This window comes from Emydura macquarii, unplaced genomic scaffold (genome assembly GCF_026122565.2).
Source record: "Emydura macquarii macquarii isolate MOO-44397 ecotype Brisbane River unplaced genomic scaffold, CSIRO-AGI_Emac_v2 contig_1483, whole genome shotgun sequence".
NCBI lineage: Eukaryota > Metazoa > Chordata > Testudines > Chelidae > Emydura > Emydura macquarii.
This window is the reverse complement of record NW_027131620.1, coordinates 18,262,344-18,289,621: the sequence shown is the minus strand read 5'-3', so window position 1 is coordinate 18,289,621 and position 27,278 is coordinate 18,262,344. Positions and strand designations below refer to the sequence as shown.

General features: G+C 44.7%; 2 protein-coding genes across 13 annotated transcripts in view; one reads left to right on the top strand and one right to left on the bottom strand.

The window, feature by feature from the left end:
* The window catches only part of PLCG1 (phospholipase C gamma 1), an 84,790-nt gene extending 76,899 nt beyond the window's left edge, over positions 1-7,891 (top strand). For 6 of the 8 annotated variants that reach the window (XM_067554395.1, XM_067554394.1, XM_067554392.1 and 3 more), the window contains 5 exons: positions 633-747; positions 3,097-3,258; positions 4,413-4,501; positions 5,812-5,999; positions 7,417-7,891. In XM_067554395.1, the coding sequence (XP_067410496.1) occupies positions 633-747; positions 3,097-3,258; positions 4,413-4,501; positions 5,812-5,999; positions 7,417-7,459 (597 nt within the window). In that variant the 3' untranslated portion in view covers positions 7,460-7,891. The remainder of the gene's footprint in view (positions 1-632; positions 748-3,096; positions 3,259-4,412; positions 4,502-5,811; positions 6,000-7,416) is intronic. The other 2 variants (XM_067554396.1, XM_067554393.1) reach the window with 1 other exon arrangement.
* A 6,100-nt stretch (positions 7,892-13,991) lies between these two features.
* The window catches only part of ZHX3 (zinc fingers and homeoboxes 3), a 55,664-nt gene continuing 42,377 nt past the window's right edge, over positions 13,992-27,278 (bottom strand). For 4 of the 5 annotated variants that reach the window (XM_067554388.1, XM_067554386.1, XM_067554387.1 and 1 more), the window contains 3 exons: positions 25,173-25,258; positions 18,311-21,258; positions 13,992-16,543 (listed from right to left, as the gene is read on the bottom strand). In XM_067554388.1, coding sequence (XP_067410489.1) covers positions 16,533-16,543; positions 18,311-21,113 — 2,814 coding nt within the window. In that variant the 5' untranslated portion in view covers positions 21,114-21,258; positions 25,173-25,258 and the 3' untranslated portion in view covers positions 13,992-16,532. Of the gene's footprint in view, positions 16,544-18,310; positions 21,259-25,172; positions 26,217-27,278 lie in introns of those variants that run through there. The other variant, XM_067554390.1, reaches the window with a different exon arrangement.

Below are 27,278 nucleotides of genomic sequence, written 5' to 3'. Positions count from 1 at the left end.
GTTCACAAAACACTACCAGGTTGATGTCCTATCTTTTTCAGATGCAGTTTCGGAAGAAGGGTACTTCCCAACATACATCCCACATCAGTAACCGAGGCTCAGCTCATAGTTTTAATCCTCCTCCCAGCCTAGGGTTGAGAACTACTTAGCACAGTACAGAGTTTCGGACATGGAGGATGGGCAGGGGGATAAGAGAGGACAAATTCCTTCTTACCTGTGAATTTTCCTTCTCATACCTTCCATGTCTGACAGTCTGGCCTACCTAGAGAAGGATTCACTTGAAGTTGCCTGTTCTCGCCTCTGGTTTCCCCTGTTAAAAGGGAACATACATGTTTGCATAAAGGAATATTTGTCTATTCCCTAAGGCTCTGTTACAGGGTCACATGCTAGGAGACATATTGGCAGATGCAGTTAGTAATGTTCAGTTTTGGAAGCCATCATTCTGGTGTTCTCCAGAGGGTGATCCTGCCTCTGGACTGGCTGTCAATCTTTGTTCTGCTTCCGACTTTCCAGAGAAGGTGTGGAGCGCCCTGCAGTACAGACTGTCCGAGAGGGAGGGCATTAGCAAATGTACCATTCAGAAGGGAAATGTTCCTTTCTTATTATTACCACAAATTCTTTTTCTTTTCTAGATCCTTGGGGCACGACATCTTCCCAAAAATGGGAGGGGGATCGTTTGCCCATTCGTGGAGGTCGAGGTGTCCGGAGCAGAGTATGACAATGCCAAACAGAAGACGGAGATTGTGGGTGAGTACCCAGGCTGGCTCTCACAAGGTAGCCCCGGGTTGCAAAAAATCTCAGGTGCAGTTGGTGCCTGTGAAAAGGGAGTCCCTAGACAGAATGTGCTTCACCAGGTTCATAAACTGTTTTCCTTCCCATTGATCCTGGTTTGTGATCTCCCACTTGGGCGTGCATCTTCACTAGGGAAAAATAGTATGTTCTTAGCTCGAGTTAGCAAACGAGAGATAAAACCTTAGTGAAGACTCAGCAGTTGGTAGCTTTAATATGAGGTAGGCTAGGCTGCCCCACAGACTGTACTTAGACCCGCTAACTTGTGTTAAAACTACACAGTGCAGCTCTTCACAAAGATCTTACCTCTTGCTAGCTAACTTGAGTTAGGAGCACACCTTTTTTCCTGAGAAGAGAAGGTTTGGAGTCTTCCTCCCCCCCTCCCCCTCCTTTACTGCGGTTTTCACCCTTGAGCCTGCAGTCATGGGGCCAGAGAGAGGCTTGGAAAGCCTCAAGCTCATGCTAAAACCAGTTCTGAATGTGTTGGTGGGTGCCATTTGATGTGGTGAGCAGCGTTGCACACCCTGCAAATCGATCAAAGCCTCACTGAGCAAAGCAGGGGCTCTGTTCCGTTTGCATGGTGTGAGCAGCACATTTCCACTGCAAACACTGTAGTTCCTGTAGAGACCAAGACTGTAAATGAAAGAAGCTAGCAAAATAAACGCCAGTTTCTCTGTTGTTTCAGTGCGTTGCCTCTGTGTATTTTGACAGCAGTTTGTGGATAGTCATTTTCATGCTTTTCCCCTCTATAAGCAGCTGGAGTGAAATTCACCACTAGTCACTTTCCCTCTTGCTGAAAAGATCCAAAGAAACCTCCATCCGGGGAGGGGAAACCCTTATCAGTGTTCCCTTTGGAGGGATATCTTTTAATTCTAGTCTTGCTATCTAAAGGAGCACTGTCGGAAAATGGTTATCTTTTTTAAAGGGGTCGACAGTAAAGAATTCCAGTTGAGGTTGTCTCTTTAAAGAATGTAATTATGCCGGATTGCAGGCACTTGTTCTTCTGAGGGAAGAGTTAGCTGAATTCTTCCTTGCCTCAAAGCATGCTGGGCTGCTCAGAGACTCTCTTAATTATTTGCCATTTGTTTGAAAGTCCTGCTAATGGAGAACTCGGTGGTGAATGGCAAGTTTGCTGGACTCTGTCACGCTCCAAGGCACAGTGGCAGGTTTTTTAACTTCATGCCATACTATCGAAGGAGGTCTGAGGGAATGTTTGTTTAATGGTTACAGCAGGGGCCTGGGTGTCCACTGTCCTGGATTTGCTCCCTGTTGTGCCATGGACTTGATGCGTGAAATGGGGCAAGTCATTTGAGCTGTCTGTGCCTCAGTTTCCCTATCTGAGGCTTATAATGCTTAGCTGGCTGACCAAGGGTGGCTGAGCAGATTGATCAGTGAATGCTAGTAAATAGCTTTGAGAACATTCTTGTATGCTACTAGCTACTTTCTTTTGAGTCTTTTCTGCAATCAAAGGTGACTTTGGTAGTTAGTTAAATTTTGATTTTGTGTCTAGAATACACAGGCAGGAGTAAACTGCAAGGCCAGCGAGAAAGGGAAACGGGGTGTGTGTGGGGTGTGAGAGAGAGAACCTTACTTAGCTATGTCTCTTCGCAATTCCAGAGACATATATGTGGGGTGGAGAGAGGGTGAGGGAGAAGGATTTTTTTTAAATCTCTTAAATGATTGTCACTGAAGCAACTAACTATGCAGGTGACCTGCAAAGGGAAAAGGATGATTATTTATCACTGTTTGCAGTGTTGTTATGGCTGTGTTGGTCCCAAGATATGAGCTAGACAAGGTGATATAAAGATAATATCTTTCACTGGGTCAGCTTCTGTTGGTGAGAGAGACCACAGAGCTGTTCTTCAGACCAGTTCCAGCCAGGGTTCACAGGTCTTCAGATCTGAAGCAGAGCTCTGTGTAGCTTGGAGACTTGTCTTTTTCACCAACAGAAGTTGGTCCTGTAAAAGATCTTATCTCATCCACCTTCTCTCATTATATATTATGTTATTTCATACTATACTTCTTATTACCTGTATTGTGCTAGCACCTAGAAGTCTCAGTTGCTGTCTGGATGCTGTTGCGCTAGCTGCTGTACAAAGCCCAGAGCTTATGGACAATGGTTGTTAGATTTGTATGAGCCAAAAGAAACAAGGTTTCTGGAAGGGAGCAGTTTCCAGCTTACACGCCAGACAGTAATTGAGCCCAACTTCAAGCCTGTTTTTCTGAGAAATCAAATGGGCTGAGGCTGTGCAGCAATATAGTGAATGTTGGGACTGGTTTTTGATCAATTGGTGTGGTTTTAAATAGCGGACAATGGCCTGAACCCCTTCTGGCCCCAGAAGACCTTCAATTTCCAGATCAGTAACCCCGACTTCGCCTTCCTGCGCTTCGTGGTGTATGAGGAAGACATGTTCAGTGACGAGAACTTCTTGGCGCAGGCCACATTCCCAGTGAAAGGCCTGAAAACAGGTAAAGCTGTGTGTCTGCACACATCTGCGTGTCCTTCCCTCTGTCAATCCGACCTTGTGGCGGGAAGGCCTATCTACAAGGGATCAGCAGCATGGCAGAAAACCGTGCTCACCACTTGGTGATGGATGGGAGCGCAATCTGCCCCTTTGTTCCTAAGTCCCCTAGCCACCTTCTGATAATGCCTTAGGCCAGTGATCCTTGCTCCAGGTCCATCACCTCACCGTCTTCCTGGGCTGCGTCCAAATCCTCCTACATAGGAAACCACTGGTATTCTGTTGCCACCACCAGACTGAGTTTCACTCTCCTAGCAATCCTAACTGTGCATACAGCGTGGATGGCTCAGCCGGTGCCCTGGTCTCTTTATGGGTGTATGAATTTTCCTTCAGACACTTGGGCGCTTAACCAGTTATTTGTTTTCTGGGTTCAGGAGGGCCCCGGGGGAGGTGCGAGGAGTGCATCCCTTCAATTTAATTCTGAGCATGTGGTCTTGGTGCAACAAGCACCCATCGTTGCCTTGGATCCTACTCGCAGGGTTTGAAACGGGGAAGAGCTTTTGGAGAGTACACAGCTTTTTAATTTAGCAGAAAAATGCATAATGGGACCCAATGGCTGGAAGCTGAAGCTAGACACATTCAGCGTAGAAATAAGGTGGACATTTAGCACTGTGGTAATTACCCATTGGAGCAATGTAGCTTCTAGCTTGTAGATTCTCCATCCCTTAGAAAGACATCCCATCTGGATTTAAAGGGATGCTGTAGCTCAGACAGATGTTGCAGGCTTGATGCAGAAAATGTTGGGTGAAGGCGCCGCAGCTGGCCTGTGCTATGCATGTCACACTAGAAGGTCAAAATGGTCCCTTCTGGCCTTCAAATCAATGAATTTCACCTCCAGTGCCTCCAAAGTCTGTACACCACTCAAGCTTCATTAACACCCTCAACATAAGGATACGGGGGCACAGATGTCGTGCTGTCTCCTCTGCACAGGAATGTGTTAAAAATGCCCCTGTCTGCTTTGTGCTGAGTAGAGCAAGCAGGCGTGTGCACGGTCGGGAGTGGCTGTGTGCAGCATGAGGCACTGCTTGTGCTGTGCGTGGCCTCCGTTGGCCGGCCCTCCCCGGGTTTCCTTCAGTAACGGTGGTGCTGTCTTTGTATCAGGGTACAGAGCTGTGCCATTGAAGAACAACTACAGCGAGAACCTGGAGTTAGCCTCCCTGCTCGTTAAAGTAGAGATCTTCCCTGGCAAGGTAAGGCTGGTCCACTTGAATATTGTCCTACTCGGTAACACAGGAGAGCAGACACACTGATAGGCTTAGAAATCCAGGGCTGGCTGGTCCACAGAACTTTGAGTTCCCAGTTGACTAAGGGCATGTCTACACTGCAATGAGGGTTGTGACTGCAGCACGAGCAGACGTACTGAGCTAGCAGCGAAACCGCGACAGCAGAGATGTGTGGGACCATTGTTATGTACTCCAGCACTAGCCTACGCTGCCACTTCTTCACCACTATTGTCATTTGGGCTAGCCCGATCAAAGCTAGCTCAGGGATGTCCACACGGGCTGCACTCACACCTTTGACTGCAGCGTAGCCGGATCCTAAGTGAGACTGTAATTCATTGTCTCCTCGCTGCCTTACTAACCTTACTTCATATCTGCAATTGTACACCCTGAGCTTCTCATCTCCTCAGCTCTGCCTTCTAAGAATGAGGTCCCTAACCGTGGGCGATCGCTAAAAATCCCATTGCTTTCTCTGCCACACTCACTGCGCAGCAGCACAAGTGGGAGTTTGGAATGGCCTCTTCTGTACTAAAGACGAAAGAGGTGTCATTCTGTAGCCCCCAACACCCACCTCGTGTCTCACAACAAATCAGCTTGGTTGTTCCAAGCGGGTTCCTGGCAGTTGCCATGTACAAAACCCACCGCACAGTTGGGAATAACGGGCAGCGCCTGCTCAGGAGACAAGCCTGGTACAAAGTGGTGCTCTCTGGTCTGAGGGACGTTGCATGAGCTGGATTTATCCCTGTGGGTTGAGGTAGGGGTGAGGTGCATTAGCAGAGCTCTGTGAAGGAAGCTTGAACACACCTGCCTGTGCTGCACTTGGTTTTCACAGCACCCTTACTCTAAACCTCAGGTCTGAACAGGTATAGTTCTAGCTTCCAGGCCCAGGAGATGTTTGTTTCTAAACTAATTCTTCTGCGGGAATGAGGGTGGAGAGAGGCTGATACGATCTCATCTCAGTTGGGCTGGTTCATGTAGTTCTGCCATGCACAAGTTTTCCCTGGAGGGTTGGCAATTCCCTTTCTAGTGGGAGGTCTTTTAAAAAATCAAAATCCTTCCCTAAAGCCAGCGATGGCTGTTAAAATCAGGGCAGGTGTCTAAAGAGCATCAGCACATAATTGCATGTGCATTTGCACACTTAACTTGTTCACTCCATCTTCATGTTTGCTCAGCTGCACAGACAGTTCTGGTACCTTGCAGCACTGTTACTCTGGTAGAGAATATGCATATGGTCCCAGTTCTGTGCCTTAAAAATCACTTCCCCTTGTTTCTGATTCAAGCAGGAAAATGGAGAAATTAACCCCTTCAGTGCCTCAGCCCTCCGGGAACGGACAGGAGATTCTTCAAATCAGCTCCTGACAAACCGAGCCCGGGAAGGGTCCTTTGACACCCGCTACCAACAACCATTTGAGGATTTCCGGGTGTCTCAGGAGCAGCTAGCAGACCATTTTGACAGCAGAGAACGAAGGTAATCCAGTAGAGGTTTGGAATGGGACTTGTTCTCTCTACCCTGAGCTTCTGTAACGCAAACCAAGCATGCCCTGGATCCAAGCTATCCTTGGTTTTAATCAGTGCAGCATTTATTGCCTATTGGTCAGTTTTCCTTATTGCCTCCCTGAGACAGTGTCTGAGTGTAAGCACCCTGATCTCGGCAGCCCATGGAGAAAGTTACCAAGAGTCCAGTGTGAATCAGTGAGGGGTTTGATTTCGTGGCTGAGTTAAGGCAGGGGGCATCCTGCCATTCACGGACACTGTGCCAAAGTAGCTGGATTGCCTGTTGTCATAATGGAGACCCAGTGTCAGGGCTGTACCAGCACGCTCTGCAACACTCCCGTATTTCGTGTTTTCAGTTTGCTGAAGGGTGGATGAGCGAGGTTCATCTGCAGAGTCCTGGCCAGCAGGACAGGCATGTATCTCCCAGGAGTCCTGTGTTCATTGCCACTCATGTTATGGGGCAAGAAGGATGTCCTCCCCCTATTTAACAGTCGAGTGAGGTGGAAATTTTCTGATGAACCTTCGCGTTGGCAGAAAACGCTGATTCACTGAAGTGCAATGTTTTGCCAGATTGATTGCAGATTCAGTGCAACTCTCACTGACGCATAGGCATGTTTCTGCCGGAAACCTGCTTGTGTATAAGGGTGCGCAGCTCCATGACAGGGAGCGCGCAGGCCCTGGGGGCCCTAGCTGAGGCTGGCCAGGCTCTTCTCTCTATGCTCCCGCTCTGCCAGGCTCCCTGTCACAGAGCAGGGCTGCCAGGCCCCTGGCTGGGAGCTGAGAACCTGAAAGCGCTGAGAGTCACGACACTCTGAGGGCTCCTTTCTGTAGAACTGAGAGTCTGGAATTCCTGGGACTGGCTTACAGGGTCTGGGGAAGCCCAGCCATGCAGACTGCCCTGGGGCTGGGAACCTCAGGGCTTCCAGATTTCTGGCTCCCAGGGCTGTCCCACTCAGGAGTCACACAGCCCATGGAGCCTCCTGGCCCAGGAGTCTGGAAGCCCTGAGATCCTTGGCCAGTCCAATTGTGGGGCTGCCCCAGTGCCACAGACCCTGGGAGCCCCAGCAGCAGCAGCTCTGTTTCATATTTCCTTTCGGAACCAGGGCGTTTTGGTGCTTCTGAAACAAAATTTTCCGCCTGCCGAGAAACTTCAGCAAATTGGGCTTCGTTCAACTGCAGAACGAGCCTGACGTTCAAAACCCCCAAGCGTGGCGCGAATCCCAAAACGCATGTTGCGGCCAGCTCTAACAGTTCTGAGACGGGCACGCAAGGCATTGCGGCCCAGCCTGCAGCCCACGCTGGAGCCAGGTGACCTTGCAGTGACTGGGAATGAGGGCACTGCAGTGGAATTCAATCTTGAGCCCCTCCCCTTTCCTCTCTCCCCCCTGCAGGGTACTGCGAAGGACCCGGGTGAATGGGGATAACCAGCTCTAGCCCAACTTCGCCTGCTGAAAAGCACCTCCAGTGCTTGTGATTATCACGGAACGCTGTGAACTGGTTTCTATGGAAACGTCACTGCTTTGGCCTACTTTCAGGCAGCTTTTCCAGTTTCTCTGTTGGTGTGTGTTTGAGTGGAGAAATTAAAAACAGGGAAAAAAACCAACAAAAAACAAACCAACACCCAACCACCTCCTACTACCAAGCCAGTAATGAAGTGTATTAATGTGTATAGCCTGTCAGCTATTAAGGCAGGAGACAAAACTGTCTATAACCAAATGACCCCCCCCTTTTGAGCCTATATCCTGAGAAATCTAGATCCCAGCACAGCTCAGAAGCGGGCAGGGAAACTTTTTTTTTACAGCATTAACTCAGTGTAAATGTTTTCCACTCCCTTCGTGAGTGACCTGCCTCTTCTCCCTCCTTCTACATGCCCCCATAGAGAGGTACTTTCTAAGAACCGGGCAGGATGCCCCTCAGTCCTGTTGTTGTATTGAAGTACCTGTATAGTCTCTGCCTCTGGGTCCAGGAGTGAAACTCAAAGTTTACAAGGCCCCTCTAGCTTTAAGTTACAATAAAAGTCAGTGTTAAGCATGTAATGTCTCCACTTTCTCGAGGTTTGCCCTAGCTGCTGAGTTCATGCACCACTGTTCTTCTGCAGAAGAACACGTCGTGGGCTAGAGGTCACACTTCAGTGCGTTTCGCGCCAGCCTCTAGCTGTGGTTTTTGCTTGCAGTCTCTTTTACACCTTCAGGCAGATCATGGAGCTCTCTCTCTCCCTCTCTGCTTTCACGTTGCTTTGTCAGCAGTTACAGTACTTCAGATTTCTAGTCTGGAGTTCTCACTTTCTATGGCCCAGATTGCATGTAAGGTAGGGAAAGTGCACCGCGGAGGCCAGCACGGCCACTCCCAACTGACGGTGCAGCAAGAAAATGATGGTGCATAAAGCTGAGGCTCATCAAAAAAGCTACAAAAGATACTGAGCCAAAGTCAGCCCTGCTGGCAGCAGGTGCAACTACCCAGAAGTGAACTGTTTCTTCCTACTCGGCATGCAGCCACCAGTCTGGTGGTTTCTGGCAGTGCTGACTCTAAAGGAACGCTCCAGGCTGCTGAAACTCGTGATTGAGGAGCTCTGGTTTAGGTTAGAAGCTGGCAGTTGCAAATTCTGCTTTGGCTGGTGGCTTCTCCAGCTGAGACTAAGACTTGTTGCCACCCTCTTTTTGGAGGGTTAGCATGGGTAGAAGGAGAATAACAGATAAACGAGGCCCGAGCTTAAATCTCCTTCCTCCCCCCGTCCACCCCCCTTTTTTTAAATAGTCATCCTTTGCCTTTTCTTTTAGCATGGGAGGAAGAACAACTCTGGCCAAGCATTGGTATGATCCGCAAAGTGTGTGTGTGTCCTTTTCCAAACAGAGCTGCTACTGGGCTCGTGATAAATGACTACTTGGTGTTCTCTTGCTTTAGCGACAGTAACACATCCGTGCTCTCTGGTGTCTGAAAGATGGGTTAGTCCAGCCTTCCCAAGGAACTGAATTGATAATGGGGGGGTTGGAAAGAGAAGAAAGGATAACAGACCATGCAGCAGTCCCTGAGGCAGGCTGTATGTGTCCCTGTAGTACACTACATTGTGTTTGGCTCTTTGCTGGTGTTGCATCAGAGCCGTACTCCTCCCTGCTCAGCCTGAGGATTGTGTTCAGATCACTGTTTGTTAGCACAGCTACCACCGGAAGACCAGAATGCCCAGTTTAAGTCCTCAGTTTACTTTTTCCTCATTGTGTTTTGTGCAAAGGGGGCTGAGTAGGGAGAAATGGCAAAGTAAACACTAATTATGCCCAGGAACGGTCTTGGTATGTTCTTGTGACAAGAAGCGCATTTGCAGCTGAGTAGCTGAACCGGCGATAAACATGCAGGGAGAACACAGAGCTAAACACCTAGGAAGGCTGTGGAGGAACATGGACCCTACAAAGCCTGGAGCAGGCTTCTTGAAGAAATTCTGCCATGCTATTTTCCAGAGGGATGGAAGAGTGCATAATGTGTAAGTTATTCAGCTCCATGGATCTATACAGTAGGAAGCCCAGACAGCTCTTGAGCATTACAGACCCTCCCATGCACCCTAGGGAGCCATCGCTTTCCTGTAAGTCTGCGTGGGGGAGTCTAGAAGTATTGCTGCTGGGCGTTTGGCACTGCCAATGCGTGTGTTCATGCTCTGTTGGGCAAACTACACTCACGAGAGTAGCCAGCCTGCCTGTGGGGAGGAGGTGAAATCAGAACTGAAGACCACACAGACCCTGTTGTCTCAATGAATGAATGTTTTTTAAAAATGGGAGGTTTATGAGATTGTGGTAGAAAGTCTGGCAAATCAAACGTGTCTTCCACGGCAGCCATGATGCAGAGCTCTGGCCCATACTACTTTTATATCTTTAATACAGTCATACTCTAAGTGGCCTGAGTTAATTTGTGGTTACTAAAGTTGAATTTCAGGGGTTGCTCACTCAATTATGGATATTTATCAAAAAAAAAATCTCCATCCTATGATGACATACCTCTGTTGCCATGTAGCTTTCAGTACTACTAATCAGGTGTTTGCAATAAGCTGTGAGTAAAAGGAAACCGAAAATGCACTGTTTTTAAAGAACAGACAGGCAGAAGAGATTTGCTTTTTAAAAAAAATGTTTTGTTTCAGGCCCCGTTGTTTGTGGGAACAGAGTGGGGCAGTCTGGCTGAATGCCTTAGCCACTGTTGGCTGGGGAGGCGGCTAACAAGGCTGATGCTAACTGGTACATCAGCATGAACTAAAACACAGCCACCCTTCTCCTGCCTTCAAGGCTGCCTCCACCCACGTAATCTCTGGAAGCTGATTTATATTCAGCCATCAAGTCTCTGGCTTTGGTGACGCAATGGGGCAGGAGACTGGAAGTCATGACGACTTTTATATGTAAGTGGAGGTTTTTATTGATTTAAACATGGAAGTGCGTGTGTCAGATGCAGACGACTGAGGTGACCTAGCCCAGGGGTGGTATGTTGCAGCTAAATTTGCCTGGAAAAAAGAGGGTCATCTCTCTTCCAGACTGCTTGTGAGAAGTGTGTTTCCCCCTTCAGGTCCACCCAGCTGCCATTCCACCAAGCAGGCTCTCCCTGGACTCTGCATAGGTAGCACTTCTCGCCGTGCGGAAACAACTGGCTTTGAAAAGAGAGTTGTAATGAAGAGACATGGTGCAGCAGCTATGGCAAAGGACAAGGTAAACAGACCTGGCCCTTTCATACCACAGTTCCAACTGAGACAGAAACCACCAATCCGCTCCTGTTTATATTTTATGCTCTTTATTGAGGAACAACTGAGAAGGTCTCATTTCATTTCCCCAAACTGTACAAGCCTCCCCCCCCCCCCCTTCCACACACATCCATATATACAAAAGTAAGGGAAACTTGTGGTTCACTTCTCAGAAGTGGCATAGTTGCTACAGGGAACTCTCACCCTCAGAATAAGAGCATATAAAGCCCGTTGCAGGTGCAAGCGACCCTAACACTAGTAATAACTATAGCCCACAGTCACAGGCAGCTTTGTTTTTCTCTTTAAAACCTTTACCAAAAGTAAAAATGACCTTCTCATACTTGCCATGTTATCCCTCCTAATCGTGGTCTTAAAAAAAATCCAAAATAGCTCCCCCTCCCCCCCTGTACAATGACAGCAGAGACTTTTCGCTGTCCCTCGCCACAAGGCCACCCTTATGAAAGGTCCCGTTGCAGCTACATTTCTGGTTTCCTTTGGATAAATCCAAACAGAATTTCAGGTCACTCAGCACCAGGTTGGTTTCTATAAAGATACCATATGTTGATTGTGTGATGTGATGAGAAGCGATGTGTTCCCAAAGTCTTACTTTTAGTGCAGTACTACCTAGGTGGGGTGAAAAATTACTGCGTACCAATAAAAAATATAATCAGATGGGGGCAGAGAGAAAGTGCAACTTTATCAAAGAAGATTTCTACCCCACTCTTTTCACTGGCACCAGTGAACAGCATACTGGTAATACCATCCATCTAGCACTACAGGAGAGAGGTGCTTAATGTCAGCCTTCAAATGAGTGACCAAGTGGAGTAGTGGTGTGTTCTTTGCTGAAATGAGTGAGAAATGTAAGAGATCCTTGCCACATCTAGAAGGGTTCAGCTAATTTGTATTCCTGGGTTTTTTTCATGCTTTTGTGGCGCTAGTCTGAAATTCTTGGCAGAGTCCATTGCCAATAACTATCCTTGCAAAGAGAGTAACTAAATCCCCGTTTCATGCTGGCAGCATCAACTGATGCTTACATGTTTGTTTTGTAATCAACTGAGAAATTAAAATGAATGCTTAGTTCCATCCTGGAGGTTAGGTCAACAGAATTCCGTCTTATGAATTGGTTTCAAAAACTTAAAACGGAGTTTTCACTGGGAAGCAGGGAGAGGTGAGTTTAACGATGTCACCGTAAATACAACTACTCTAATAAATACCATGTGAAGGTACAGTATTCTCATCTGGCATATGCTGACCTGGGCCAAGCTCATGAAAACATCTTACCATTCTGATTCTGAACTACCCATAGCCTCAAAATTTCTTCTTCTGTTCAGGCCCTATTATCAATGGCTCCAGCTTTATTTGAGGAAAAGATTTTTAAAGTTTCCAATAATCAAAAATTGCTGCTCTGTGAAAAACTAAATTGATATTCAGTCTTCTAGTTCCTCCTCATCCTGCTCCTGAATTTACAGCTGGCACCAACAGCAAATACAAGAGAATATGGTGTCTTGTTACTGTCCTTCTCGCTGAAAAGTCATGCCATCATATAAGGGTTATTAAACTAGATACCCAACCTGACTATTTAGTTTCATACCACAGCTGCTATTGTGCCCTGCCTTTGCTGATTGATTCTCATGCTGTGCAATGTTTGTCTTGGCAAATGACACACCAGGGCCACTGCAGACGGGATCGACAATTCTGCTTTAAATAACTGAAACATCAGGTGCCAGTTCTCTGCAGATCACTGCATTAAAGCAAGTCTAAGCAAGCATGGAGAGGCATAGGACTGTGTCCATCCCCCGGTGCCACATTTGGAACCCAGTGTAAGTTAGGGGCTTGGTTATCAGAATTGCTGAGCATCTCCAGCTCTAACTGAAAGTGATGGGAGCTGTGAATACTCAACATCTTTGAAAATTAGGCATTAGATGTATAACCTTCCCTCTCCAGCTATTTAATACCGTGTGCATCACTATGGTATCCCCTAATTTTACCACTTCTTCCCTGTTTTCCCATGAGCCGGCTATCCCCGCGCATTTCCAGCCTGTATTAGTCCCCAAAAAGCAATACAGTAGGGCAGATTCTCTTCTGTTTCATTCCTTGCTGTGCTGTGCATCAAGTGGTCAGCAGGGGAGGGACAGCAGCTGTGCTCTGCACCATCACCTACTAATGCTGATAAGTCTGATTCAAACATTTCACTTAAGAGTTAGAGGTGCAGCTCAGGGAGCATGTTTCCAATTCACAATCAAATACCAAAGTTTTTAACATGGTCACCTGTTAAGCTAGACACCTCTAGGTAACTGTCAAATGCAAGCAGCTGAGCCTCTCTGTTATGCAAGGGGCAGGTAATGAAATCCCTGCAGCGGTTAATTCCTTCTCTACATGAACCGCTAACCAAGCCACCATCTCACTGACTGCCTTGTGAAACTGGAACTAGGAACTATGTTAAGGAGCCAGGTATAATTACATTTTATAGTGTTTTTAAAAAAGATTCAGGCTTCTAGCCAAAAATCAGAACCTTATCTAGAAGTCTAGCGGATCACTGCTCTTACTAACTAACAAACCATCTATTCCTAGAATTAGGAAAACTTATGGCTCTTTTTAAAAATGAGACATGGATGGCATTAATCTGGACATAAGGTTCCTAAGCACTTGGGTTTCTGGTTTTAAGCCAAACCACCACCTTTACAGATGTCTAATGTTCGTAAGATGGAAGCAACAATATAAGACGTAGATAAATATTTTTACAGCTGTGTCCATCAAATTCAAGTGCACAGACGCTCACTTACAGCTAATGGAGTTGGAGAAATTAGTTTTTAAAAAGATTTCTTCTCAACAAGTACATGCTAACTCACCACCCCATCCTACCCACTTCTTTCCTTTTAGTCAGTTCAAATGACTTATCTTTGCTTAGAGGATGACAAAAGTTAATACTGTCTAGGTGCAAAATTGTGGTGATGTTTCCTGCAACCCAGGTGCAGAAAGGCTGCTGATGGGACTGTCAAACCACTTCACAGTGACCAAGAGCTGCTCCGCAATTATGTTCAGTTTCAGGTCTACACTTACTTCTGTCCTGCACCAAAAGCTATGTATTTTGGTACTAGCACCTACTTCATTTCAACCTATTTAACAGATGTTAGATGAACCATGGATGACAGTAGCGCTACCTTCTTTAGAACAAACCCTTCTGGAAATACCAAACCAACTAAAAATGTGTAGCAATATATATGGGAGATTTAAAAAAAAACAAAAAAACAACCAAGGTTCCTTTTGGTGTCTGGTTCAGAAGCTGTATCCCAGACACATTTTATTATTCCCATCTTCACCATGCACTAGAATGACTGCCTGCAGGGAAGTCAGTCTGCATGGAAGCATGTTTGTAAATTCCTCTGACAAAAAGGGACAAAATAGCCTATCTTTTGTGAACACACACACACAAATGAGCACTGAGCAGCTTTCACCCCTCCAGTCTGGATTTTGGGGGTTCACCACCTTTTGTTTTCTGGCCTAATGTCTGAATAAAATTCAGCTGCAAAAAATTTCAGCCAGTGCATGGAAAGAAAGATTTGAGAGACCCATTCCCAGGGTGGTGCTTGAGCATTTCTTTAGGTGGACTAGAGATGGCTCTTCCTAAGCGTCCTCCAAAAAAGTCAACCTTGAAGGGGCAAACTGTTTCCAACATATTTATATAGCAATCAGTAAAGTGTACATTGTTAATGTACATCTTATGCAGTAATGAATCAATTGCGTATTTGAACAGCATATGCGCATATTTAAATAAACCTGCATGTATATAGACACTAGAGAGTAAATGACTTACCTGTATTTGTTCTCTCAAGTTAACACTGTACATACAGCCATATTATTGGGTCACTGGACTCCCAGCAGTGGCATCAAGAGTAATCTTCAGTTATAGACATTTCTAGATTTTCTCTCTCCCCTCCACTGAAGTTTCAGGGTATACAAGATGACAGTTGCAGGGACTAAGTAAATTAAGGCGCCAGTAGCCATTGTGGAATAAACATCTCCGCTCCAAGGAGCACGACCATAGGAGGCTCAGAGATTGAGCTATGCCATGCAAATGTCAAGATCACACCATTGAGAAGCTGGGTATTGTTGCTGGTATGCCTCTAACAAAAGTTTAGTGTGACCCGTACAGTTGCATTGTTGTCTTCTGCATAAGGAGAAAAGCAGGAAACCTACTACAGCAGCATGGTTTTCTTAACTGACACAACCTGAACTAACAGTTGTAGATGTCCCACTAGAGTCCTTTTGTTCCCAAGCAATGCTATGACTGAAGAGAACTACTCGTCTTAGTTATAAGGCCTCCTAAATAAGGCATGAGGAAAGGAGAATGAGATGATGACTTAGGGTACAAATCAAACACTACCTTTGGAAGAGATGCTGGAAGAGATTTAAAAACACCAGCCGCTATTTGTAAACTTACACTGGATCAGGTCATTTAGAGCTTGCAACCCCCCCATTTAATAAATATCTCCTACAACTGAGAATAAAACTTTCCATGGTAGGAAATGTTACACTAGAATAAAAAATGATAAAGAAGCTGCTTTAAAACAGTAACAGCTCAAGACATTGTAGACATGTACGTATTAAAAGGGCATATGATTAAGTGAGCACTTAATATACTGAGTAGCTAAAAACTAGATTGCAACTTATTTATGGTCTAGTTCACAGAAAGACAGGACTACAGTCAGAGGACTAGGGCAAGTGTCTGACCAATGTATAGGTTAATAGTGGTAGCACTGACACAAGAGAAGGAATTTAATTCAACTAGTGTTGTAACAGGCAAGCTTCCTATATATAAAACTGATTGGCTACCTAATAGAGTCCTACTAGACAACCGTGACTTGAAACATTAGCAGAAACCCAAAGTTTTCTCTGTATTTGTTCTCTGAAGAACAGTTTGTTCTCTATAAACAATGAAAAGGATTCCAGGGCGGGATGGAAAAATTAAGTGCTAGTTCTCAGTAATTAAAGTGAGGCTTGGAGACTAATGGGCTGTGCTACATTCCATCTCTGAGTGTAAAAGAAATGAAATTATTCCAGCCAGTTGGGAACAGATTACATCCAACTCCATCTCCTGAGCTTTGCTGGGTCCTGACCTCACTAGACATTAGAGGGTATATAATAGCTAATTCCACCCCCATGACCAGGGAAGGAAATCTACATCCCCACTGAATTCATCCTGTTCTTTGTAACAAGACTGGCATGCTGCTTCTCAAATCTTCTCCTCTCTCTCGGACACACACACTCATGTGCATGACGTTCACCATTCCCTGCTCGAAGTACTCAAGAGTTGGGGATATATGCAACAATGCCAACTCTTAAGAGAACAAACACATTACAAACAGAGGAAGATAAAAATGTATTGTGCCATGATAGTCCATTTCTATGCAAAAAAAAATACACTTACACAATCAATGTCCAAAATTAATTATGCTTGTAGAGGAGGCTGTTTGCGTGTCAAAAGTTGGTTCTGTTATCTGAAGCTGAAAGTTTATCCACGGGAAAGGAAACAAAAGCATCCCTCTTCAGGGGAGTGAGAAGCTCTTACTGACATCTGGCTTGGGCCAGCTCTTGAGTAAGATTCTAGATTAGGCAGCAGCTGGCGCTGCATTAACAGCCTAATTCTCTTGCGCTCCCTCTCTGATGTGCTGTACTGAAAGGTCTCGTTACGGCAGTGCTTTTACGCCAGGCCCTGCTACTGAGATTCCTATCACGCCCATGGACTTAAAAATCTTCTCAAATGTAATAGCAGATCCTTCATAAGCAGGCAGTTTAAGTTCAATCCGTTTCTGAAAGAGACAACGTACACATGTGTCAGAACACACTTCCCATGATTGCAAAATTGGTAGGTAACGCTGGGGGCTCTTCTGCCAGAAGAGCTTTCTTTGAGCAACAGCTTCATTTTAAGATACAGCCACAGAACATGATCCCGTGATGAGGGGAAAGGAGTGGGGCTGGGGTGAGGGCTAGCAATTGCATGGGGCCAGGAGGGCAGCAGCAGCTACACCTAGGCAGCAGCAGCTGCTGCCGCTCAACAGGTGGCCACCAGCAGCTTGTTGTAGTTAAGCGAGTCCCCCTCTGAACAACCTTGTTTCAAGGATCTAGCGAGATGGAGGGCTGGCCCTACCTAGCCCTAGCAGCTTCGGAAAAAAATAAGCCAATATGAGCTTCTCCAAGAGGAAGGAGAAGTAGCAGAGCTGACATACTCTCAGCTTTGATGTTTGTACCCTCCTAGACGCTCCCCAACCCTCCAACACAGGTTCTGGGGAGGAGTAAAATAGGATGGGTGCCCGTTCTCAGCAGCTGGGATGGGGCAGGGTGCCTGGCTGGCCGGGCAGGGTGCCTGGCTGGCCTGCCAGTGTGAGAAAGTTCACGGGACAGGGGAAGGCTGGGTTACGCCTGTGACCTGTTGAGCTAGTGGCACGGTTAACAAAAGAGCCATCTCCTCTCCCTTCCCTCACCAGCACCATGTCATCAGTAGGGAGGGAACCACTGTGCCTCTACTGGGAGCAGGAAGGGGGAGATTAGCATTGCCCTGGAGTGGCTCAAGAGAGATAACAGGCCGAGCCTGATCTTCTAAGGCAGAGGGCCATGTTCAGGGCCTGCTAATGGTGATGGCAGCCACTCCTAGCACTGCTGCACAAGTATCAACCCAACCCCATTCCTATTTGTGTGTGGGGTCCCCCATCTCTCTTCCTGGAATATTTCTTTTTTAACAGATGCCCAGCCTAGGAGCAACAGCTGCTTCCCCATTCCCCATCCTCCTCCGGACCCCCCGAATAGAGCCTTGGTGCAGGGAGAGTTCAGCAGTAGTTCGCCACAGAGGAGAAAATTGCAGCAGCGGCAGCTGCTTTCCTCTACTGCCCGTATTCCTGCTAAGCCTCTTGCTCGGAACAAGAGCAGGGTCCCTTTCAAACCCAAACTCATCTAGAAATTAAGGGCTAAATTAAAAAAAAAAAAATTGGAGGGGGAAGCCACTAAATGTTGGAAGGTAACTCTTTAAAGGCCTCTACACCTAGCACAGATGTGTGGCAGGCCGGAGCTGTGCTTCAATCTGATCTGCTGGACTTCAGTGCTGCAGTGAGGTTGGATACAGAAATCTGTCCAGCTGCTGAGGCCCTCAATGAGCTGTCACTCTGAGTGAAATACACCATGGCGAGCACTCCTCTGCAGGCAGGAGGATGGACTGGATACCCTGTTTGGTTTTATCCATGCCTAACTTCTGTGATAGGATTCTATTTCACAGCAGCACTGGTGTCTGTACTCTGGAAGCTAAATACAGCGCAAGCATGATAGAGGGGCAGCAAGGGTTGCACCCTTTGCCCCACCTCCCGTCTTTCTTTTCGGAATCAGTTTAACCATAATCATGCATTGGCTTTATTCACCCCCTCCAGATCAGCCCTCCCACCAAGTAAATGTGAACAATAAAACTTGGCATTAAACCTCTCAAGTGTCAACTGCTAGTTACTCAGTGTTCGGATTTCGCTTCTTGAGGCTGGAATGAGCCTATTTACAGAAGCTACTCAAAGCAGCCAAACTATCAATCAGTTTCTTACCAAGCTGAATTGCAGGTTGCTGACTAAACGGGTCAAAGGGTTCTGAATGGCCTTCCTGGCCACTGGGCTCCCAAGATTCGCTACTTTCAGACACCTCAGAATAGGCATCATATGTCCCTTTTTGGCTTCCAGCTTGATCACCCGTGCTCGAGCATCGGTCTTCACTTCCTGTGTCAGACACGGCCCTGGTTTCTTCATCCACCTTTACAGCAAACCACACTCTAACCCGCTGTGAATTCAGTTGAGTTCTCTCACACAAGCTCTGAAGATCATCTTCATACAGCATCTTGTTCTTTTTGTAATAGTCCTCTAGGATCTCTTTGCTGGCTGGGCTGATCTCTGCTAAACCTGGAGGAAAGATACCGTGCCGGTAGTTCTCATACCATTTCAGCTGACCATTTTTAAAACCATATCGGCTATCCCCAAACCAGCGAATTATCTCCGCCCGTGGCAGTCCTGTTTGAGCAACTATGGCGTCGTATTCTTGATTTGTTGGCCGCTGTGTCTTTACAAACATTAATTTAAGCAAATGCCGCTGTTGGGCTGTTTTTTTAAAGTTCAGTTTGGTTTTGGGAGGGGTAGGTGGCCTGCTAGAACAGTGGTCCCCTTGATCATTTGCACCTACACCTGGCAATTCATTTTTACCATTTGACTCAGTCACTCTTAGCTTCTTCAGATTGATTTTAATAGGACTAACTTTCCGCTCCACTGAAGTTGAATTGCTACCTTGTATTTCTAATGAACCATTTTCACTTGAGACCCTCAGTTCATCTGAGGAGTCTTCCTCTTCTCCACAATTATTTTCAGTGTCCTCCTCCTCTTGCTGGACAACTTCTGCTTTTTTATTATCCTCCATCACCTTTTTTTTCCTCCTCTCTGAAAACCAGCCATCGATTTCTCTCCTGGTCATTTTTGTTTCACTCCTCAAACGGTCCACTTCTTCTTCTGGAGGAAAAGGATTTTGTGCAAAACTGCTTTCCAAAGCCTTGAGCTGCTCTGGTGCTCTCTCTTTGTATTTCGTTGGGGTGAAGTCGGGCGTTTGATGCCAGGATTGTCGTCTTGTTTGGTGATGAGCCACTGGCATTGCTGCTGTCATACAAGTTAACTCACTCCCTTTTGGTGACACAGTGAAGGTAATGTCAGGCAAGGAGTCAATAATTATTGTATTATCTCCAGCAAACATGGCTCTACTGCCTTTCATGTTCCTGAAATGGTATCTCCTATCACTAAACCACTTTCGAACCTCCCTAGTTGTAAGGCCTGTAATTTTAGTCAGACGCTCAACTTCAGCATGGCCAGGGAACTGATTCCTACAGAAGCTGCCCTTCAGTGCAGATAGCTGCTCATGGGACTTCTTATTTTTGTAGATGTTGGGATCCATGAAAGCTTGGGAAGATATGCTTGGGCAAGCAGTAAGCAGAGACTGAGCGGTATTGACCACTTTCACAGTTGATGCGCTACTTGAACACGCATTGTTGTGTTGCGTGACGGGTTGGAGCTTGGGAATAGACGTCACTGCTAATGTGAGAGATGAGCTACTTCCTTTTAATCCATTTGTCATTATTGGCTGTGTAACGAGTAGCCCTCCTGTTCCTTCTGGTTGCCCGACCACATGACCAGGTAAAGTCGCCTGAATGAGATGCTGGACATTGCTAGCATTTGCAACTAGAGGTGTATTTAAAACTGTGATAGTGGGCTGCGGTGCAGACTGAATAACAGTATTGAACATTTTTTTCCGTGCTTCTTCTATCTCCTCTGGTGACCAGCTGATGCCTTGTTTCAACCGCTGGGCAGTAAACCAGATCTTAAGCTGCTCTTCTGGGTACTTGGTCACGACAGTCAAATAGCAAAGCTCAGCTTTTGTAGGGTAAGGAAACTTATGAAAAGAGTTTTTCAGGAAGCTGTTGGAGTCCATGGCTGCATTGTATGTTGGAATGCTGCTCAGAGGAATCAGCACTTTAGGAAGGGATTTGGACGTGGGTAGCTCCTGGTGCAGCTGTGGCAGTGGCTGCTGCTGCTGCAACGACACAAGTTGTGCAATGCCTGCCTGCAAAACAGGCATATTTCCCAATATGGAGCCATTGACTATGTGAGATGATTTTGCTGAGCTGGCAGTTGACTGGCTGGCCGGCAAAGACCCATTGGTGAATGAATGGTCACCGTCTTTCATCGCCAATTCATTGCCCATTTGATTTGGTACATTCTCCTTCAGCATGTGAATTTTTTTGGCCTCAGGCTTACCTTTCATTATCTTCATAATGGGAGTTTTGGTGATGATAATTTCAGCTTGACCATCCACCCCCTCCTCACAGAATTCTCCTGGAAGGTCTTGGTTGCTGGTGGCATCAGAGATACTTTGTTCCACTGTTGTATGATTATCCTGCTTAGCCACATTCCAGATGAAGCTAGTTTCACCAGCGTGGCACTCCACATTGTGATGCGAAAGCTCTTTGTGGCTTTGTGCCAGAAAACTGCACTCAACACATACAAACAAGGGGTCTTTGCTGAAGTCTAAGTGCGCAGAATCCATGTGTCCAAAGAAATGATTAATGTCTTGAGATCCAAAATCGCAATACTTACACATGTAAGTATCGCCATTTATAATACTGCGATGCCCATTAGACAATGTTCCATTATTATTGCTATTGTTAATAACAGCATCACTAGCTGCTGGGGCTTCAGGAGGCATGTGCTGTTGAGTTCCTTCATGATCGTCTTCCACGGTATCTGATTCCATCTCCTGCAGCACCATTGTTTTAACTGGTATCATGCAAGGAGTTGTGGATTTTCTTTTGCTAGCCATTGCTGCAACAAATCCAGGTAATTAATGCTTCAAAAAATAAAGCGCTGTTCTTTGCAAGTTTTCTGCACTCTAGATTCCGGCAAAGGCATGCTGTCCAAAGGAATATTTTTCAAGTGTTGACAAATGTTTACACTTGTTGTTGAACCTGAGGAAGAGAAGAGAGAGAGAAGAGTTACTGAGCTTTACACTAGACATAACACCTGCTTTATATTCTGATTGTAATTGTTATGGTATTTTAATTGCTTCACAAGATAAATCATTTCAATGCTTAATTGAAAAGATTTGGAAGCTGCCTGGTGATAATGACTTTGGTTTACTTTTTGTTAACACCCTTTTGTCCAAATGATTGTGTAGAAGGGAGAATTAAATATGTGAGCAGTACACAGTCATAATACTGAGATTCTGGGCTGCTGTTCGATGGCTTGTGCTTTGACATCGGGCTGTGTCCGGCTGCTTATTGTTTTCTTGCCTACCCCGTGCCATCTTCCTTTATGGCCCAAATCACTCTACTGTTTCTTCATACAGGCTCCTCTCCCACCTCTGCCCTATCAACCACTAGCAACAACAGGGGCCTACACTGTGCACAAAGGCCAGCGGGGCCTGGCACATGGAAATTTCTGATACAGGGCTGAGCAGAGTGGTAGGACCACAGTCAGAGTGTTACATTTTGGCCGTCCTTGCAGTGGTTCACAAAACCTATAAATAATTTGTTAGTGTCTTGTGTGGTGTTTTCCTCTGGCATGTTTTAATAGGGTCTGTTTAGTCTTCAGCTTGAGTTGCAAGGGAAGATGGTTCACCAAGAGAGCTACTGAATAAGTACACACTTCTCTCTTAGATTCTATCTCCCTCTCCCAGGGCACCCAGTAATGCAGCACTGTTGTAGCTTTAAAGGTTCAGACAACTCTATTTAATGGCATGTAGGTGTTCTTTTGGGGAAATGCAAGGCCTCCATGATGCAGGGCCATTTTCCTGGGTGCAGGGGATCAAGGAAAGGAAAGAAACATATTGCTGCAGCATTTAAAAAAAAATCTGTGTGTGTCTTTTCTTCACAAGTTATAGTAATTCTAAATCAAGACAATATTTTGCTGAAGGCTAGGACTGGACGGGTCTTTAGGCACAATCTGGTCTGCAATATGCACAGTGGATGCTCCATGCCTGAGCTTACCAGCAAGGGCAGTAAAATGGGCTGGTGTTCTGGATAATCTACCAAAACTGTTCCAGATGAGAAAGGGGACAGCAAAGCTGAAGCAGCACATTTCTGCTCTAACCCCTCTCCGATCTGTTACCTACAGCACTCCTCTCATCCACAACACTTAAGTCACTTATTTGAATTTCACAACCTTACACGTGGATTGTAATATCCATTCTTTTCAAGGGAAAATATAGCTTGTATACAAGATTGCACTGTCACTTGGAAGTATATGGTTACTCACAGTACATACTACACAGAGATTTTGTGCCAGACTTTATCGAGACTTACAGTAACACAGACAGATCTTTATAAAAACACTAATTAAAGTGGATCTTAAAAACTGACTTCTTATTCTATTAGAAGATCCAGGTAACTAATTATTGTCAGTTATAAGCAGTGTGCATTTGGCAGTCTAGCAGCTTTCTTATCAGATTTTCTGTACTGATGTCATGCACAGAAACAGGAGGATCAGGTGAATAACTGTGTTAGTGCTTATGCAGAACCACTTTTACTTTTTTCCTTTTTCTTTTAAGTTAATTGTTTCAGATATGGATGAGGATGGACCCTAATGTAAAGTTCAGTTTAGGAACTAGAATTTGACCTCTGCAAGTTATCAGAAATATGTTTTAACAAAAAAATAAATAAATCTCCACACCTTGGGAAAAATAGGGTCACTATGAAACAAGAGTCTGGATGTCCAGAACTATCCTGAGCAACACTCATGCACAATTTAAAATACTCTGATGAGAAACTCTAACTGGTGGGCTGATTTGAGATTACAAAATAGTCCTGAAATATCATTAGGGATCACTGAACTTGGCCCCAGAACAGACTGTTTGCTTTGCTAAAGCTGCAGGAAAAGCTATAAGTCAAAAAGAAATCATGGAGGGTGTGGTCTTGATTTTCTATAGTGTGAATTTCATATTCCAATACTTGTTTTTTGGTGAGGTTTCCACCCCACCTTTTGGGAATGCCCTTTCCCTGTGCAAGGAGCAGCACATGATTTATTAGCATGAATGAGCAGAAATACATAGGTAACCATGAAGCAAAGAGCTACATCCAACTGACACCTACCCCCAATGCTAATTTTTGATGCTTCTTTATTTGATGCAATGTATGAAGTCAGGATGACTTTTCCAAATCAAATCAATTAGGAATGACAATTAGAACAGTCACAAAACTATAAAAAGATAACGTTAAAAGCCTTAAAGAGTGTTTAGAGTCACAAAAGCAACTGTGAAAATGAGCCATCTTATTGCACAGATTGGCTCTTTGTCATATCTACTCGCTTTGCTGAATGACGTTTTCATTATGTTTGGTTCTGCAGGACCAACTCAGCTGCGGGAGACAGATATGGATTCTCTGCAAGTTTATGCATCTTCAACAGAATTATTAAAAGAGTTCTAGTTACAGAATCTCTATTACTGGAGAGTATGCAAGAGTCAGAAAGATCCCAGGTCATGTTTGTGGAGTTGGCAGATAGATAAAAATCATCTTTTTAGTTATCAGTTAAGTAAATTTGATACACAGCGATTGAGACACAAAGAACCTCATTATGCCATTTTACAGGTACCTTTCAGAGCATGGAATCAGCACTGCTTTGCTAAAATTGAATTGATTGATGCTGAGTACTTCATTTACAAAGTGTCTATATGTACTTCAATATTTTACCCAAACATACTTTGCTAGGATCACAACTTGAAGTCACACCTAGATTTGGGATATCATAACAACCATGTTTTGCTTCAGACAAATACTAACTTAATTGAAGATTAGAGTGTAAATTTATCTTGAAATTAAGCAGGATAGTAATTTACGAGACAAATGTAATCAAGTGTACTGTAAGTCCATTTCCTTTCCACAGAGCAGTTACATAAAATTCAATAAAGACAAGTGCAAAGTATTACACTTAGAATGAAAAAATTGAATGCACAACTACAAATGGGGAATAACTGGCTAGATGATAGTACTGCTGAGAAGGATCTGGGGGTTAGAGTGGATCAACATGTGATACGGTTGCAAAAAAGGCTAATATTCTGCAGTGTATTGTGTGTAAGACATGGAAAGGAATTGTTCTGCTCTACTCGGCACTGGTGAGGCCTCAGCTGGAGTACTGTGTCCAGTTCTGGGCGCCACACTTTAGGAAAGATGTGGATAAATTGGAGAGAGTCCAGAGGACAGCAACAAAAATGATAAAAGGTTTAGAAAACCTGATTTGTGATGGAAGGTTTAAAAAAGCTGGGCAATGTTTAATCTTGAGAAAAGAAGACTGAGGGGGGACCTAAAAGTCTTAAAATATGTTGAGGGCTGTTCGAAAGAAGATGGTGATCCATCTTTCTCCCATTTCCCCTGAGCAAGATAGGCAAGAAGTGCTCAGATGATTTTGCAGCAAAGATGATTTAGGTTAGATATTACGAAAACTTTCTAATTCTATGGATAGTTAAGCTCTGGAACAGGCTTCCAGCGGCAGTTGTGGAATCCCCATCACTGAGGTTTTCAAGAACAGGTTAGACAAATACCTGTCAGGGATGGTCTCAGTTTACTTGGTCCTGCCTCAGTGCAAGGGGCTGAACTATTTGACCTCTCAAGGTCCCTTCCAGCCCTACATTTATATGATACCCACACGTTAGACTTAATGCAGATTCTCAGATGCAACTGAATTGTGTATTGACTAAATCAAAATGAATAGCATCGTTTTGGTTGCTGTGCATCTTATAGGATCTGCTAGTAATCTTAGTGTTATAGAATCTGTATGATATCCCATTTATCTATCATTAGACTAGACAAGCTTTATTTTTTAAATGTGTTGGTTAATCTAAGAGCAAATAAAAATCACTGTTAAAAATCAGTACAAAAAGAGAACTCACCTTATTACCACTTTGGATGTTTCAGGCTGAGTCATGCATTCAGATGGGATCTTTGTTTCCCATGTACAATCCTACAGCAGACTGGCCTGTTGATGGAAAGTAGTGATGAAACAGCTGAATGAAATACCAGCACCAAAGTTATGAAGGTAATGACACAATGACTGCTACTTCCATAAAGGCTGACAATTCATGTTTAATTTACTCCTATGTAATACATGTTTAAGTAAGGTAGCACAAGCCACTGTTTAGCCATCCAAGTACTTAAACACTTTTCCTTTTCACAGGTTTAAATAGTTTTCCTTTAAACACAATTCTCCAGGGTGAAACTGGCCCAGAACAGTCAAATTCACACCACATCAATTATTCTTGCACCAAAGCTGTCGATACAGGAGGGTAATCACTGCTTGACTGCATGGAGTGTTTGTGCCAATTTAACTATATCAATTTCAAAACTGACAGTTAAAAACTGGTCCGACCCCTGAAGTATAAAAGTGCTTCTATTAGTACAGTTTGTTACATCAATATTAGCACTTTTACACTGGTATAAGCGGTTGCACAGATGTTTAACTGTACTGGTTTCTAAATGCACATAGTGAAATTGCTATCAACACTGTATGTAGGCTACGGATAGATGAAAATCTATGCAGCAAGTTATTCTCAGCTTTGATTAATTTTTGGCCAGTCCTTTTAAGACCCACCTTCTGATGGCAGGGGTTTACACCAGCAATGTATTGGCAGCTCGGGCGTAGGCAGACTGAATAAAATGAGCTGTACAATAGCCTGAGATCGCAGCAAATACCTGATACTCAGCTCTGGTTCAGCAGGGCGGTGTGTTAAGAAGACTGCATTTTAAAATTCTTAAACCTGAGGATCTAAACAATTGCGATCCTGTAAATAGCTACATTAACTTTAAAGATCACTCTAAAAACCAATACTGCTGCTTTAAATATGGCCCGCCCCTTACTTCCATTCTCTTTCACACACAAACAATCCACCACATTGTCGTATTATTATTTTGCTGGCTTTATGCATGTTCGTGTCATCGTTTACCAGCAAAACAGCGTGTAATGACTAAATATAAACTGTGTTTTAAATTTCAACGAGTTTGCTTTTATACCGATTAGCAAAAGAAGGTTTAAAGGGTTTCAAAATATGCAGTGCTAGAGATGAACTTTCAGCTTTTTTTCAGCTGGATTTAACTGGTTTGGTTTTAAATGTTTCAGTGAATTAATGAGTTGGGCTGTTAATGCAAAACATTCATTCTGCACAATGCCAAGGGCCCCAATTAGAAGATTAATTTGTGACCTTTTGCAAACCTTGCCCAGAAACAAAATATTAATACACGCCATAACAAAATGTGGAATATAGGGTAGCTATTATCCGACTGCTGGAAGCCAGAAGGTGGTAAGAAAACCACACCATTCCCACCATTAGAGTTACAGATCTCTCAACAGTCCTGGGTTTTATGGGGCTGTCCTGCTTTGACCCCAAAAACCTCCTGTCCCAGTTGAAGCTAACATTTCCCACAATCAAGGCCACGGGGGAAAGGGGAGGAGCAGTTTTCCCTGGGGCTCCCATCTGAAGGAGCCCCCAAATTCAGTGTTGTTGTGACCTGGCACATGTGGGTACATTGCCACTCAGGTTTGGCGTGGCCACCCCCCTTTCTTTGTCTACAGAGAGGCAGATGAGTCAAACCTGAGCGGGATTACGTCCCACTTTGGCCACTGGAAATGTTGGGAGTTGTGGAGGTAAGGTGGTGACAATGTTTACTTAAAAAAAAATAATACATACAAGTATCTTCTTTTTAGATTAGTGTAATTTGGACACAGAGACTTGCTCTGAAATTTGACATACCTCAATCTGAGAACAAATGTTCTATCAAAAAGAGAGAGAGAATAGTTTTCCTGATGCTTTATGTGCCTGTTAGCTACTCTTTCCAGGCCAGAGACAGGCTTGGTAGTTCTTTCTTTTACAAAACCAAACACATCACTGGAACTTTAATAATAGTTTTTAAACTGAAAATTTGCAAGTCCCTGGTTTGCACAATATTATGGATATTTTTTAAAGGAGGAAGAATATGTTTTATATCAGGAAGATGTTTACATT